The sequence below is a fragment of the Gekko japonicus genome, unplaced genomic scaffold (assembly GCF_001447785.1).
Source record: "Gekko japonicus isolate JY-2015 unplaced genomic scaffold, Gekko_japonicus_V1.1 scaffold388, whole genome shotgun sequence".
Lineage (NCBI taxonomy): Eukaryota > Metazoa > Chordata > Lepidosauria > Squamata > Gekkonidae > Gekko > Gekko japonicus.
This window is the reverse complement of record NW_015162490.1, coordinates 274,659-290,048: the sequence shown is the minus strand read 5'-3', so window position 1 is coordinate 290,048 and position 15,390 is coordinate 274,659. Positions and strand designations below refer to the sequence as shown.

Sequence of the window (15,390 nt, the reverse complement as noted above, 5' to 3'; positions counted from 1 at the left end):
ACAGTCAGGAGGTCCACCAGCGGGGCCAGAACTCCAGTTCTCCCACTGTTGCCCCCCTCCAAGCACCAAGAATACAGAGCACCACTGCCCCAGACAGAGTGTTCCATCTATACCTTGTGGCTCATAACCACTGATGGACCACTGCTCCATATGTTTACCCAATCCCCTCTTGAAGCTGTCTATGCTTGTAGCTGCCACCACTTCCTGCGGCAGTGAATTCCACATGAAGAAAGACTTCCTTTTGGGTGAAGGATTTCCTTTTATCAGTTCTAACCCTACAGCTCATTAATTTCACGGAGTGCCCAAGAGTTCCTGTATTGTGAAAGAGGGAGAAAAGTACTTCTTTCTCTGCCTTCTCTATCCCATGCATAATTTTGCAAACTTCTATCACGTCACCCCTCAGTTGTCACTTCTCCAAGCTAAAGGGCCCTAACCTCTTCAACCTTTCTTCATAGGGAAGCTGTACCATCCCCTTAATCATTTCAGTTGCCCTTTTCTGCACTTTTCCCAACACTGTAATATCTTTTTTGAGGTACCGTGACCAGAACTATACACAATATTCCAATGAGGCTGCACCATAGATTTCTATAGGGGCATGATGATACTGGCTGATTTGTTATCAATCCCCTTCCTAATAATCCCCCCAGATAGCATCTGCCCTTTTTATTGCAGTTGCACATTGAGTCGACATTTTCGGGGAGTTATCTACGACGACTCTGGGGCAAGTGATGCTCTGTACTTCTTTGTGGTTGGGGGGGGGGGGGTCAACAGTGGGAAGGCCAGTTTGGTGTAGTGGTTAAGTGTGCAGACTCTAATCTGGGAGAACCGGGTTTGATTCCCCACTCCTCCACTTGCACCTGCTGATGTGACCTTGGGTCAGTCACAAGCTCTGGCACAGCTGTCCTTGAAAAAGAGCAGTTTGTGTCAGAGTTCTCTCAGCCCCACCCACCTCACAGGGTGTCTGTTGTGGGGAGGGGAAGGGAAAGGAGTTTGTAAGTCGCTCTGAGACTCCAAGTGAAGGGCGGGGTATAAATCCAATCTCTTCTTCTTCTTCTTCTTCTAATGTCCTGGCCCCACTGATGGACCTCCTGATGGCACCTGGTATTTCTGGCCACTGTGTGATACAGAGTGTTGGACTGGATGGGCCTTTGGCCTGATCCAACATTGGTGTCTCTTATGTTCTTATGACTCCACGATCTCTCTCCTAGTCAGTTACCACCAGTTCAGACCCCATCAATGTATATTGATAGGTAGGATTTTTGGCTGCAATGGGCGTTACTTTGCACTCGCCCACATTGGACCTCGTTTGCCATGCTGACGCCCACTCACCCATCCTCGACAGATCCCTCTGGAATGCCTCACAGTCCTCCCTAGTTCTCACCACCCTGAACAACTTACCGTCATCCACAAACTTAGCCGCTTCACTGCTTACTCCCAGCTCCAAATAATTAACAAACAGGTTAAAAAATTGCCGGACCTAGAACTGAGAAATGGGGAAGATCTATCTGGGAGATGGCAAGACACCAGAGAGCTCTTAAGGATACGAGGAACACACAAAGGGAAACATAAGGAAAGAAGAAATCAGGTCCATGCACAAGGGATGGCTGTGCGCTGTGGTATGGCAAAGCAGCACAGAAACGAAAGTGAGGTTGGGTGTTTAGGGAAATGAGAGGCTGAATAAGGGTGGGGCTGGGAGAGGAAAGGAGGCCCTGGGCTAGAAACCTGAGGGACTAGATATAGCAAAGATTACTTTCAAAAACTGATTTGAAATTGCTGGACGGATTATTGGCTGCAAGCCGCAGTAGCATGTAGTGAATGTATAACTTAAAATGTGTCTTTATTCACCAAAGCTGACAAAATAAGAAACGGAGACTGAGAAAAAGCGGGGTTGTGTGTCCATGAACTGCAAGATCCAAGCACCGTTGATCTTTTACACATTCTCCTCCCACAGCGCTCCTTTCCCAGCCTCAGGGAAAGTTTGTTCCTGAGGGCATGGATAGGGAGGTATTCTAGCTTTGGAAAAAGTGCAGAAAAGGGCAACTCGAATGATAAAAGGGTAGGAACACTTTCCCTATGAGGAAAGGTTAAGGCACTTGGGGCTCTTTAGCTTGGAGAAACGACAACTGAGGGGTGACATGATTGAGGTTTATAAGATTATGCATGGGAAAGAGCAGGTAGAGAAAGAGGTACTTTTCTCCCTTTGTCACAATACAAGAACTCGTGGGCACACAATGAAATTGCTGAGTGGTCGGGTCAGAACGGATAAAAGGAAGTACTTCTTCACCCAAAGAGTGATTAACATATGGAATTCACTGCCACAGGAAGTGGTGGCGGCTACAAGCATGGACGGCTTCAAGAGGGAATTAGATAGGCATATGGAGCAGAGGTCCATCAGTGACTATGAACTACAAGGTATAGATAGGGACTCTGGGGCAAGGGATGCTCTGTCTTCTTGGTGCTTGGTGGGGTCAACAGTGGGAGGGCTTCTAGTGTCCTGGCCCCACTGGTGGACCTCCTGAGGGCACCTGGTATTTCTGGCCACTGTGTGACACAGAGTGTTGGACTGGATGGGCCTTTGGCCTGATCCAACACTGGCGTCTCTTATTTTCTTATGTTCTTATGAGGTTGCAGTGGGGGGGGGGACAAAACTGCCCCATCTCCTTTCTTCCATTAGCGCAGCCTCACAATGCACGGCTATTTGTTTATGTAAAGCTTTTCTCTGCCACCTTTTCAACCAAACAGTCCGCCCGAGGTGCCAAAGATCAAAAACGTTAGAACGTAATTTAATATTTATCAATGCGATAAAAACATACGGACAAAAAAAAACCCCAACACAATCGACATCCCCACTGTGCTGGAGGGGTTGTGGTGAAATTCGTTCGTATAGGCACTCTTGGTGAGACTGTGCGCCATGTCAAGGCCGTTTGGAGACTGATCGTTAATCACATCTGTAACGTTACTGCTTTCCAACTACCACTTGACGCAGAATCCTTATTGTTAGGTACATGGCAACTTAGCCCTTCAGCCCCGGCTTCGTAAGGAACAGATTCTTTTATGTGCAGCCGCCAGACTTTTAATTGCAAAATCCTGGAAAAATAATACTCACCTTACATTATCAACCTGGCTACTTAAAAGTCTGTGATTTCTGTCTGACACACAAACTTACTGATTCTCTTCTTTCTAAGGCTACAGAATCGTTTGATTCTAAATTTACCTCCATCTGGTTCCCCTTCCTGGACTGTTTATCCACAAAACCTGAGTATTCTTCGATTTTGGATACCATAAATCTCCTGTATTGATGCATTTCATGGGATGTTTCATGTTAATGAAGTTCTTTGTCAAACTGTTGGGGTTTTTTTTGGTTAATAACGAGTCTACATTGTTTGTTATGTAAGTTTTATCACATGTACCAGTTAAGCTATATTTCTGACGTTAAGCTATATTTCTGACGTTATATGTACTTGCTTGTATTAAATAAAGATTAAAAGGTTGTTTTTTAAAAAAAAAAACACATACAAAACCAGGAAGGAGGACCAATAACAGACTGCTGGGGTATGCCAAAATGAAACAAAAAAGGCTTCACTTGTTGGCGGGAGACAGTCAGAAAGAGACAGACAAACCTCCCGAGTGAAAGAGTTCCAGAGTTTCAGCACCGTGATCAGGAAGGGCCCTTCTCAGTATGCCACCCACCAATGTCCCCTCTAAGCTGAGTCAGTGTGAGCTAGCTCACAGATTTTTAGCCTCTGGCTCACACACTGTTGTCTTAGGCTCAGGGAGCATGGCTCCAGAGCAAACTGATTTATGCAGCAGACAAATCCCTCGCTCACAACTTTAATGCCGGTAGCTCACGAAGCAGAATTTTTCTTCACAAGACTCCACAACTTAGAGGGAGCATTGCCACCCACCTAGCCACAGATGGCAGGGGCACCCAAAGCAAAGCCTGCAAAGACGACTGGAGTGGATGGGTAGGTTCATGTGGGAGAAGGCAGCCCTTAAGGTATGCTGGCCCCAAGCTATACCGGGCTTTAGAAGTCAATACCAACTAGGGTTGCCAAGTCAGAAGCTACCGGAGAAACACCTAAAGTAAACCTTACCTTTTTGTTTCAAGTTAGTTTCCAGTGTTATGAAATTTTCATAGAAGATAAAATAAATCTGAGAATAATTAGCTTCAAAAAATGGTTTAAGTTCACTTCCATCCATAGCATCTGCAGGACAAAAAAAGAAAGAAAAAGAAAGCTATGAGAAAAAGGGCAAGAATTATTTTTTACTTAAAAACATTTCTGTGGCATGTTTCCACCCAAACAGGGTTCCCACAGTAGCAATCATCAAAACATCGAAGCATTTAAAATAAAGTATGTCTATATAATTAACTAAAAACATATTTATTTTACTTACTTGATTTATATCCTAACTTTCTCCCCAATGGGAACCCAAAACGGCTTACATTGTTCTCCTGTCCTCTGTTTTATACTCACAACAATCTGGGTTTCCCAGACCCTAGTCCGACACTCTAACTACTACACCAGGGGTCCCCAACCTTTTTGAGCCTGCAGGCACATAAGGACATCAGAGAAGCCAATGTTGGATCAGACCAATGGCCCATCTAGTCCAACACTCTGATCACACAGTGGCCAAAAACACCAGGTGCCATCAGGAGGTCCAGCAGCGGGGCCAGGACACTAGGAGTCCTCACACTGTTGCCCCCCCACCCCAAGCACCAAGAATACAGAACATCCCTTTTCCCAGACCGAGAGTTCCTATAAGAACATAAGAGAAGCCCATGTTGGCTCAGGCCAATGGCCCATCCAGTCCAACACTCTTATCACACAGTGGCCAAAAACACCAGGTGCCATCAGGAGGTCCACCAGTGGGGCCAGGACACTAGAAGCCCTCCCACTGTTGCCCCCCCCAAGCACCAAGATGACAGAGTACCCCTTGCCCCAGCCTGAGAGTTCCTATCTATACCTTGTGGCTAATAGCCACTGATGGACCTCTGCTCCATATGCTTATCCAATTCCCTCTTGAAGCAGTCTATGCTTGTAGCTGCCACCACCACCTCCTGTGGCAGTGAATTCCATGTGTTCATCACTCTTTGGGTGAAGAAGGACTTCCTTTTAAGCACCTTTGGAATTCTGAAACAGTGTGATGGGCGCAGCCGCAAAATGGCCGCTACATGATGCCTGTCACAATAAGCGAAGTCAGCCACGCAATGGCTGCCACAGCTTACCTTCAGTCACACAGTGAAGATCCTTGTGTTGTGGTGACAACGGCTGCCAAGGCAGCGTTTTTAAAAATCTGCACCACAGATCAAATCTCCAATCAGAAGCCTTGCTGAGCAGGACTCACCCGCCCCCCCCTTTCTAAAAACGCTTGATGGGCACTAGAAAAGTGGGTGCCGTGGCCCCCACGGGAACCAAGCTGAGGATCCCTGCACCACACCGATAACAGTTACCGGGGGAATGCCAAACAAAACCGATCACCACTTTGGAGTCATGAAGCTGTTTTTCTCCAGGCCCGTTTGGCCAGAGATCCTGGAGGGTTTGGTGGTTGTTGTTTTTGCCCTTTTCTGCACATAGAGCAAGGGGTCACTGGGGGGGGGGGAGGAATTTGTGAATTTCCTCCATTGTGCAGGGGGTTGGACTAGATGACCATGGAAATCCCTTCCAACTCAATGATTCTATGAAAACAAAAACAAGTCTTTACCCACTGGTGAAAGACAACAGAGGGGAACAGACAAGTCTCCCTGGGGAATGCAGGGAGGGCCAAAGTTTTGGTGCCATAACATTGCTAGTGGTCTTCCAGACTTTTTGTTTACTATCTCTGGTTCAGTTCTCTGCTGTATTTACCCAGCATTTTTGCCTTTTTATAGTCTTCTCTCTGAGTTCTAGGAGAAGTTATTATAAGGTTCGGGGAACACCTGAAGAGTAGGGTAAGTCCCACCACTGAGACAGGAGTCTGAAACGAAGACCTGCCTCCTTAACTGATTGTTGGGAATCCCTCCGGCTGAGAAATAGTACGAGACTCAACACAGCTAGTGAACAGTGAATCAGCTTTATTCAACGAAGTCAGAAGAATCAGAACGATAACATGAACGAGACAAAAACATAGAGCAACAGGCTCTCTTTTAAACAGTCCGGGCTTAGGTAGCCACGCCCATATGTCAGCGAACAACCAATAACATAAGAACATAAGAGACGCCAATGTTGGATCAGGCCAAAGGCCCATCCAGTCCAACCCTCTGTCACACAATGGCCAGAAATACCAGGTGCCATCAGGAGGTCCACCAGTGGGGACTATTTACAGATAAGGTCCAATCAGAGGGCTTCCCTCCTGAACCTTGCGCAGCTCTGATTGGTCTATTTACAATCCTTTTTCAGACTCAAGCTTAACATAGTATTTTAATACACAACAGAAATGTACGCAACTAATTGATGTTCCCGGGGCAGCGGGCTGTCAGATGTTTTCTGAACTTTTTGAACAGATTCATAATATAAGATGGTTCCAGTACTTCACATGTGGAACTTTATAAGTTCCCAAACAGTCCCAAATCAACTTCAGATTGAACAAACTCATTCTGAAAAAGGTAAAGGTAAAGGTTCCCTTGCTCGAAAGCCAGTTGAATCCGACTCTAGGGTTGCGGTGCTCATCTCCGTTTCAAAGCCGAAGAGCCAGCGCTGTCCGAAGACGTTCCCATGGTCATGTGGCCGGCATGACTAAACACCAAGGCGCACGGAACGCTGTTACCTTCCCACCAAAGTGGTCCCTATTTATCTACTTGCAATGTCTTGCTTTCAAAGTGCTAGGTTGGCAGGAGCTGGAACTAGAGACGGGAGCTCATTCCGTCTTGCGGCACCCGGGTCTCGAACTGCTGAACTACTGACCTTCCACAGCCTGCAATTCAGCGTCTTAACCACTTGAGCCACCGCTGATATATAAAAAAGTGATATAAAAGGGGTGATATCTGCAGTTAGCTGAGTCTTCTGCAAGTGTCAGAATCCACATTTGAATATTTTAATGACAAATGGCAAAAGATAGTTGGTCCCATGTCAAACAAAGAATGGCAAGATATTTTGGCTGCTTCTGCCATATGTATTAACCTAAGGGAAAAATGATTAAAAATCAGTGGCTATCTAACCCCACATACATTGAAATGAATATATAAACACTGATATTTACTGATGCGGGATTTGCGGCTCACAAAGAACGGGATTTAAACACTCATGGTCGAGTTGTTCTGTGATTAAGAATTTTTGAAGGAAAGTATTGAAAGAAATGACCCGGATGCTTGGTATTATATTGCCAGAGGATCCTACGGTCTGCTTATCAGGGTTGCTGGATGATTTTGTCCTATCTAAATTCAGTGCACCGGTGTACAAGATATGCTTACTACAGCAAGGATCTTAATTGCTGGTAACTGCGAAGAATACAAAGACATTAACTTTTTAAAATTGAACAGATTTAGAGTCCAGTGGCACCTTTAAGACCAACAAAGATTTATTCAAAGTATGAGCTTTTGTGTGCAGGGCACACTTTTCCAAATAGTACCTTTGTTGGTCTTAAAGGTGCCTGACTGGACTCTAAATTTGTTCTACTGCTTCAACACGGCTGACTACCTGGATCTGTTTTAAAAATTGGTTAACTAATGTATGGCAGCTAGCAGAACTGATGAAATTGATGGAACTAGTACAACTGAGGAATGGTCATATTAAGAAACCTCATTTTGTAGAGAGTTGGCAACCATTCTATTCAGTTTGGCATAAAGAGTTACACCTTTCTACAGACTTGTTTAACCGTGCGATATTTCTATGAAGAAGAGCAGGAATAAACATATATTCCTAAATTATTACTTACGAGTTAGAATCTGACGAATAACTAGATCAGTTTATACTGATAACTGATGATGAGTGGTTGTCAAATGAAGCAATAATTATATATAGTAGTAGTAGTGGTTAGCAAGCTACATGGCGTTATTATAAATTCTGTTTCATGTATTTTTATAGTCTACTTATCTTGCTGATTCTTGACGAATAACTAGATCAATTTATACTGATAACTGATGATGAGTGGTTGTCAAATGAAGCAATAATTATATATAGTAGTAGTAGTAGTTAGGAAGATACATGGCGTTATTATAAATTCTGTTTCATGTATTTTTATAGTCTACTTATCTTGCTGATTCTTGATGATATACACATTTATTCATACTTGGCTGTCCCACTCAATATGTAATTGGTTTAGTTGTTGATTTCTTGTAAAGCATATGCAATAGAAAATTTATATATAGATATGTACATGGAAGCTTGCAGATATGTACAATGGTTTTGTCCTCCATTTAACACAGGCTCCCTCATCTGCCGACCAAGTGCCTTACGGTGGACTTGCTCTCTCTTTCTTCCACCTTGTAGAGTAGGCTGTGGGACGACCTGTGCACATTCCTTTTAGACAGCCAGGCTCTAGATTCTGCAGAAGCTGAGGTATGCAAAGCAATGCACACTATTAGCTGTGCAGCTACCCAGCCATCTGCTCACCAGAAAGAGCCACCAAGCACCATCTTTAAATACCATTAACGATTCGAAAGACTGTACGCTTAAACCGGGAGGGGAAAGCAGTGAACCACACGGAGACCTGAATGGATGCCGCAGCCACTACATCCTCCTCTTAACTGGCGGGATTCATATTAATTTTATGTACAGCACAGCTACAACTGTGCCACCCCTACAAGCCAAGTGCTTAATGTAGCATTGCGCATCCTCTCAGGAACACCATCACATCTCTGTCACAGAGATCACGCAGAGTGAAATGCTATATTGGTGCTACTTTCCCCCACTTATCAACAAACAAAACACACGAGGAAGCACGGGCAAAGTGTCAGCATGGCACTTGCTTTAATAAAAACCCAGCCTTAACGTCATCAAGCCCTTCCATTAGTTAAAAACAGGGGTCATTTCCTGCCGGAGCGCCCTAGAGCGGTGCTCCGGCAGGAAGGAGCCCAGGCCCCACCCACCCCTTTCCTAGACCGCCCGGACTCAGGCACGGGAGGAGATTGCCACGGTGGGTTGTCTGGAGAGGGGAAGGGGAGGGGAGGAGGGGAAGGGGAGGTGCACAAACATGCCCTACATTCCCCCTGAGCCTCGGGGGGGGGGGTTAAATGCCTGGCTTTCCTGCCTCCCTGCCCTCCCCCTCCCCAGCCAGCCCACCACGGCAGGCTGGCAGGAGAGGGGAAGGGGAGGTGGGCAGACATGGCCCCTTTCCCCCCGCAAAAGTGGAGAGGCTCAGGGAAGGGGGGGATTTAAACTCATTTGCATGCCTTAACTCATTTTAAACATGCGTGCCCTTTGTCAGGGGGTGTGGCATATGCAAATGAGTTGTGCAAATGAGCCCCTGCACCTCTTTTTCTAGGAAAGACCCCTGGTTAAAACCAAAAAACCTCGCTCAGGCCCTCCAGGCAAACCATGCTTATGCGGAAAATAAACATAGGCTCTATTGTCTCGTGTTTCTACCATATCTAACTCCCAAGCTACCTTTCCTTAGAGCGGCATCAATAAATAGATAGCTAATAGATATAAAAAAACCAAAGCACTTTTCCTGTCATAAGAGACCCAACCCAAACACAGCTTCGAAAACGATTTCGGATCAATAACCGAACCCACAAACAAGTGATCGCTTCAAAACAATACAAGGGGAAAAAAGCAGACTCTCTCCAAGGGCAGGTTAGTATGGTCCTAGTCAAAAAATATTCCAGTAAATAACTGTTTGTTGCTTTACAACCCCTCCCCCTGACTTTAGGAACAACAGCAAGGAAAAGGTTCAGACTTTTAATTCAAGACGGGTAGCCATGTTATTTGTGGCAGGGGAGGAGCTTCCGTGAGTCACTGCTCACTTCATCAGATACCTGAAGAAGTGAGCAGTGACTCAGGAAAGCTCCTCCCCTGCCACAAACTTTTAATTGATTTTTCCCCATCAGACCTTTTTGTTGCTAGCCCTGAAAATATAATACGAACTGTAGAATTTAGAGGAGTTTGCCAAACTCTAGCCTGGCACTCCTCAGTGTTCCATTTTACTTGGGAAAACACAGAGATGCACCTTTACAGTGCTGATTTGCAAACATGATGAAGAGGTTTATCTCCTCGTGATACTGTCTTCCATCCTTAATTACCATTTGAGAACCGGTTTGCTGTAATGGTTAAGTGCACGGACTACTTGCAGCTGCTGGATGACCTTGGGTCAGTCACAAGTTCTCTCAGAGCTGCTCTCTCAAGGACAGTCCTGGAAAGAGCTCTCTCAGTCCCACCGACCTCACAGGGTGTCTGTTGTGGGGAGGGGAAGGGAAAGGAGTTTGTAAGCTGCTCTGAGACTCTGAGTGAAGGGTGGGGTATAAATCCAAACTCTTCTTCTTCTTCATTTGCCTGGTAAATACAGCCCGACAGCCTTACAATCTGCACAGAAACAGAGGGATGGCCAGTTTGCTGATTTTACTGCAAGGAGTTAACAACAACCACAAATGGACATGTTTAAATACATCCATTCTCTTACTCACTCACTGTTGTTGTTGTTCAGTCGCACAGTCGAGTCCGACTCTTCGCAACCCCATGGACCAGATCCCGCCAGGCCTTCCGGTCTTCCACCGTCCTCTGAAGTTTGCTCAATTTCATGTTCGTTGCATCGATGACACTGTCTAACCATCTCATCCTTTGCCGTCCCCGTCTTCTTTGACTTTCAATCTTTCCCAGCATCAGGGTCTTCTCCAGTGAGTGCTCCCTTCTCATTGGGTGGCCAAAGTATTTGAGCTTCAGCTTCAGTATCTGGCCTTCCAGGGAACAGTCCGGGTGGATTTCTTTTAGGATTGACTGATTTGATCTTCTTGCAGTCCAAGGGTCTCTCAAGAGTCTTCTCCAGTACTCACTACAGTACTCACTCATAGAGCACCCCAAAGTATTGAATGGATTTCCTTTTTAAAGTTACAGCCTCGGGACCTGGATGCTGGGAGACGACTTAACTGTACTGCCAGAAACCTGCAGGCCTAAACTGCCACAGAGGCAGACTGTCTGCTAGGGAAACTAGTTGCTTGCTAAGCGACGGTGTTTATGCAGCCTTTTAGGTCAGAAGTTAGATTTCAACAGCAAGTGTTACAGACGCTAACTGTGCCCTGAGAATGGAGGAGGCACTGCATTCAGATTCATTCAGTGATGGGGACATCCCTGGAATGCCCTCCTCCTGCTTTCTCGTTTTTGGCGGCATCTACCTTGTTAAAAAGGAGCTGCGGTGGCTCAAGTGGTTAAGACGCTGAACTGCAGGCTGTGGAAGGTCAGTAGTTCAGCAGTTTGAGACCCGGGTGTGCCGCATGACGGAGTGAGCTCCCGTCTCTAGTTCCAGCTCCTGCCAACCTAGCAGTTCGAAAGCAAGAAATGGCAAGTAGATAAATAGGCACCGCTTCGGTGGGAAGGTAACAGTGTTCCGTGCACCTTGGTGTTTAGTCATGCCGGCCACATGACCACGGAAACGTCTTCAGACAGCGCTGGCTCTTCGGCTTTGAAACGGAGATGAGCACCGCAACCCTAGAGTCGGACTCGACTGGCTTTCGAGCAAGGGAACCTTTACCTTTACCTTGTTAAAACAGACAAACACGTTTTGATTTAGGCGGCACCCTTTCAACCAGCGTATTTCTACTCTTCCCACAGTTCTTTGGCTTTTGGAGAAGATGCCCCACGGAAACGCTAACAAATCCTCTCTGTTACGTTTCCAGGTCATTCTAGTTAGAGCCAATAAAAGTGGCACAATGTGATTTAAAAAAAAAAAGCATCTAACCTTTACTCTGGAGCAGTAACTTTAGCTCTGGAAGCGGCTTCTGGCCTGGTTCAACGGAAGCATTCAAATAATGGCTCTGGGTGTGCAAAAACGAAGTTTGACTTCCTTCTTTTGCTATTCTTTAGCTACACCTGCACATGCTGCCCGGAAATACAGGACAGACAGTGCCTCCGGGAGACTGCTATGATGTCCTGCCAGCTGGGTCTGCTGAGAGCCCCACAGAGAAATATTTCCTCTGGGCCACCCCCTCAATGCCCAGATCCAACCTATAACATGAAAACAAAGCCTATGAACAACCAAGACCCCTGGAACCCTGCCCTCTTAGTCCCCAGTGCACTCAACAGCCCTGCCGACCCGTCTCATCGATTCTGAGCTACCAAATATGCCTAGTGATGGGAGAACGGCGACTGACTTTCCGATGAGGGAAGAACAGAGCCTTAGAGGCGGGGGGCACCCTCCTCCTGGTTCCGTGCCAGGAGGGTTGACGGTGACAATGGCAGTAAGAGAAGCAGCGGTGGCGAGGAAGAACAATGGCGGCATCTGGCGGACCGTGGGAGCGACGACGACATCAGATCGAGGCGGAACCGGATGACACAACTGCGGAGCGACGCGGCACGACTGGAGCCCGAAGGGACAGTCCAGGAGCAGTGCACATCAACGGAGGGTCCATCTGCAGCCCGCTGATGGTCGCCGCTCGCCGATTGGGCTTCAGGCGGAACGAGTCATCTCTCTGGCTGGCTGGCACCCAAGCCCGGAGCCAAGAGTTTCCGTGGCCCAGAGCACGCATCTGGAGTAGCGGCTTTTGTCCGGGTGCCAACTCTCCTCCCCCCCCCCCCCCCCCCCCCCCCCTTTCTCGGCTTCCCACAGTGCTCCAACCTCCAGCCCAATTCTTAAATGTTCTTTATAACTCCTTTCCTCTTTTTTCACTTCCACAGGTAATTTATCCTTCAACCGTTATTCTTATACATTTATCTATTTTCTGCTATCCTTTAACTTTCAATAATTCTCAAAGCAAAGTAAATTGTCCTTTACATCCCAGTGTTTCTCCAAATAGTCTTTAAAGTCTTTCCAGTCTGCAAAAAATTCTTCTGCTTCCAGAGCAGATCCTGTTTTCAAAGCGCACGGAAGACTGCATTTAGGGAGCACAGTGGGAATTTGTTTTCAATTAAGATTCCTTAGTATCTACCATATCAAGGATGAGGTTTGTATCAAGAGCTGGAGTCCGGGAGAACAATGCTAAAATCCCCAACAGGTGACCTCAGTTCATGTTAACTTTCCACATGAAATCCTGCCCCCATTCCTCAGAAAAAATCCAGGAGGAGGAGATCGGATTTATACCCTGCCCTTCACTCGGAGCCCCAGAGCGGCTTACAAACTCCCTTCCCTTCCCCTCCCCACAACAGACACCCTGTGAGGTAGGCGGGGCTGGGAGAGCTCTTTCGAGGACTGCTCTTTCAAGAACAGCTCTGAGAGAACTATGGCTTGCCCAAGGTCATCCAGCAGCTGCACGTGGAGGCGTGGGGAATCGAACCCGGTTCTCCCAGATTAGAGTCCGCGCACTTTACCACGACACCAAACTGGCTTTTAAATTTGCAAGTCTAAAGGTCAGTTTGAGGGTTATGATAGTTTTGTGTGTGAATATAATATGTGCAGCGGAAGCAGTTATCAGCAGCTGTTGGGGAAGCTCATAGGCAACTGGAAGCCAAATGAACTCTGGAGTGCCGCATAAACCTCTGAGTGAGGCCCATTAAGAGCTGCAGAGAATTATGGGAAGCCTGGCCAAACGGCAAGACAGTCAATCATACCTGGGGCTAACAATAACACTTGATGTTTATGCAAAGAACAAGCAAGGTGAACGAAGAATCCTTGAAAGCCTTTGGAACAAGTGCCGGAAGCATTCTGCGGGGGGGGGGGGGGCGTATTTGTTTGAATCACTCTCTTGTTCCGCTTCTATCGTTCAACTTTTTGGCATGCACGGGGGGGGGGGGGGAGCATAGGGGGAACAGAGAGAGAGACTGAGGATAAGTGGAAGGGCTGATGCAGGAACACTAAGAGAGTAGGGGGCTGTGCAAAACACAGGAGTCCTTGCCCTGCCCGTAAGGCTTGCTAATAGGTTTAGTGCTTTTACATGAACCCACAAGAGACTGAATAATTCATGACTCTTCACATTAAAGAAAGCAGACTCCGCTTCTTCTGGGTTAACGGCTTTTTAAAAAGCTTAAGTCATGGAGGAGGCATTCATGTTTCTACCTGCACTGAGGTCAATGATGAAGAGGATGGGAAATTTAGAGGAGCGTCTGTAACAAGGGAAAAATCCCTACGCATCAGAGAATCAAACAAAACCAAGCAAGAGAAAGAAGTTTTTCCAAGCGGCTGAAGCCTTCAAAGTTGCCGTGGGTCACCCTGAGCTGGGCATGAAGTCCTCAGAGGGGGAGGACTCCTCAGGAGAAGGGGAGCCACGCATGGCTGGCTCTGAATCAGCAGAAGCCAGCAAACAGGCAGAGGAGCGGCAGCCTGACCAAGACTCACTGCCAACAGCTGATCCAGAGCCACCGCTCAGCCCCGATGCAGCAGGTGAGACTCAAGTGATTAAGGCCAGTCCACCAGGCTCACCCCTCTGTGCCCTTCCAGTCCCAGAGGCAGAAGCTAAGAAGGGAGCCGCAAGCAAGTCGGCAGAGTGCACGTCTCCTGGCCCGTTGCCAGCTGCTTGCTGATGTCAGCCTGGAGTAGTGGCGGCAGGACTCCCGAGCAGCTGGCTGCTAACAAGGGCTTGTTAGGAAGTGCCCATAAAACCCAGGGCTGGGAGCCTGCATGTGGTGGAAGCAACAAGTCATTCTTTTTAGATTCTGTGACCACAACTCCTAACCCTGCTTTCTCTGTGTGACCTTGGACTGGCTTGGGACTTTGACTTTGGCCTTGTGGCTCACTGGCTTGTGGATGTCCCTTGGACCTCCTGACTATGAGCTCTGCTTTGTCCCTTCTGGTAATGACCCTCTGGCTTATGCACTTTTGGCCTGTGGACTTCTAGACTCTGTGCGAGCACCTGAATGTGTCTGGCTTGCCTGCTTGTGCCTGCTACGTGACAAAAGGTTACAAATGGCTAGCAATGTGAAAATATAACTTTCGAAATAGCTGTTGACAATTAACAGGGTGTGTGTGTGTGCGTGCGTGCATGCATGCACACACACACACACACACATTTTCAATGGAACCTTTCAAAACATTTGGACAAGAGTAATGAAATACCTTTTCCATGAGCTGGAGCAGGTACATTGCTTTGTGGAGTATATATATATAAATGAAGTATATAAATGAAGTAAATTAAATATACTGATCAGAAACTACAAGTGTACACGGGGATGTTGTCTACCTGTACTGTGTTACTTTCAGTTGGATATATATATATATATATATACACACATATATACAGGGGTCATTTCGTAGAAAAAGAGGTGCAGGAGCTCATTAGCATAACTTATTTGCATATGCCACACCCCCTGACATCACCGGAAGTGTGTCAGAAGGCAACATCCACCGCTCAGGCTCCACTGGACTGTTTTGGATTGCTAGCTATTTGGGGGGGGG

General features: G+C 46.8%; 1 protein-coding gene across 1 annotated transcript in view; it reads right to left on the bottom strand.

Annotated features, from left to right (window-relative positions):
* Positions 1–4,200, bottom strand: part of RALGAPA2 (Ral GTPase activating protein, alpha subunit 2 (catalytic)) — a 235,075-nt gene extending 230,875 nt beyond the window's left edge. The window contains exon 1 of the mRNA XM_015406000.1: positions 4,095–4,200. Coding sequence (XP_015261486.1) covers positions 4,095–4,200 — 106 coding nt within the window. The remainder of the gene's footprint in view (positions 1–4,094) is intronic.
* Between the last annotated feature and the right edge of the window lie 11,190 nt (positions 4,201–15,390).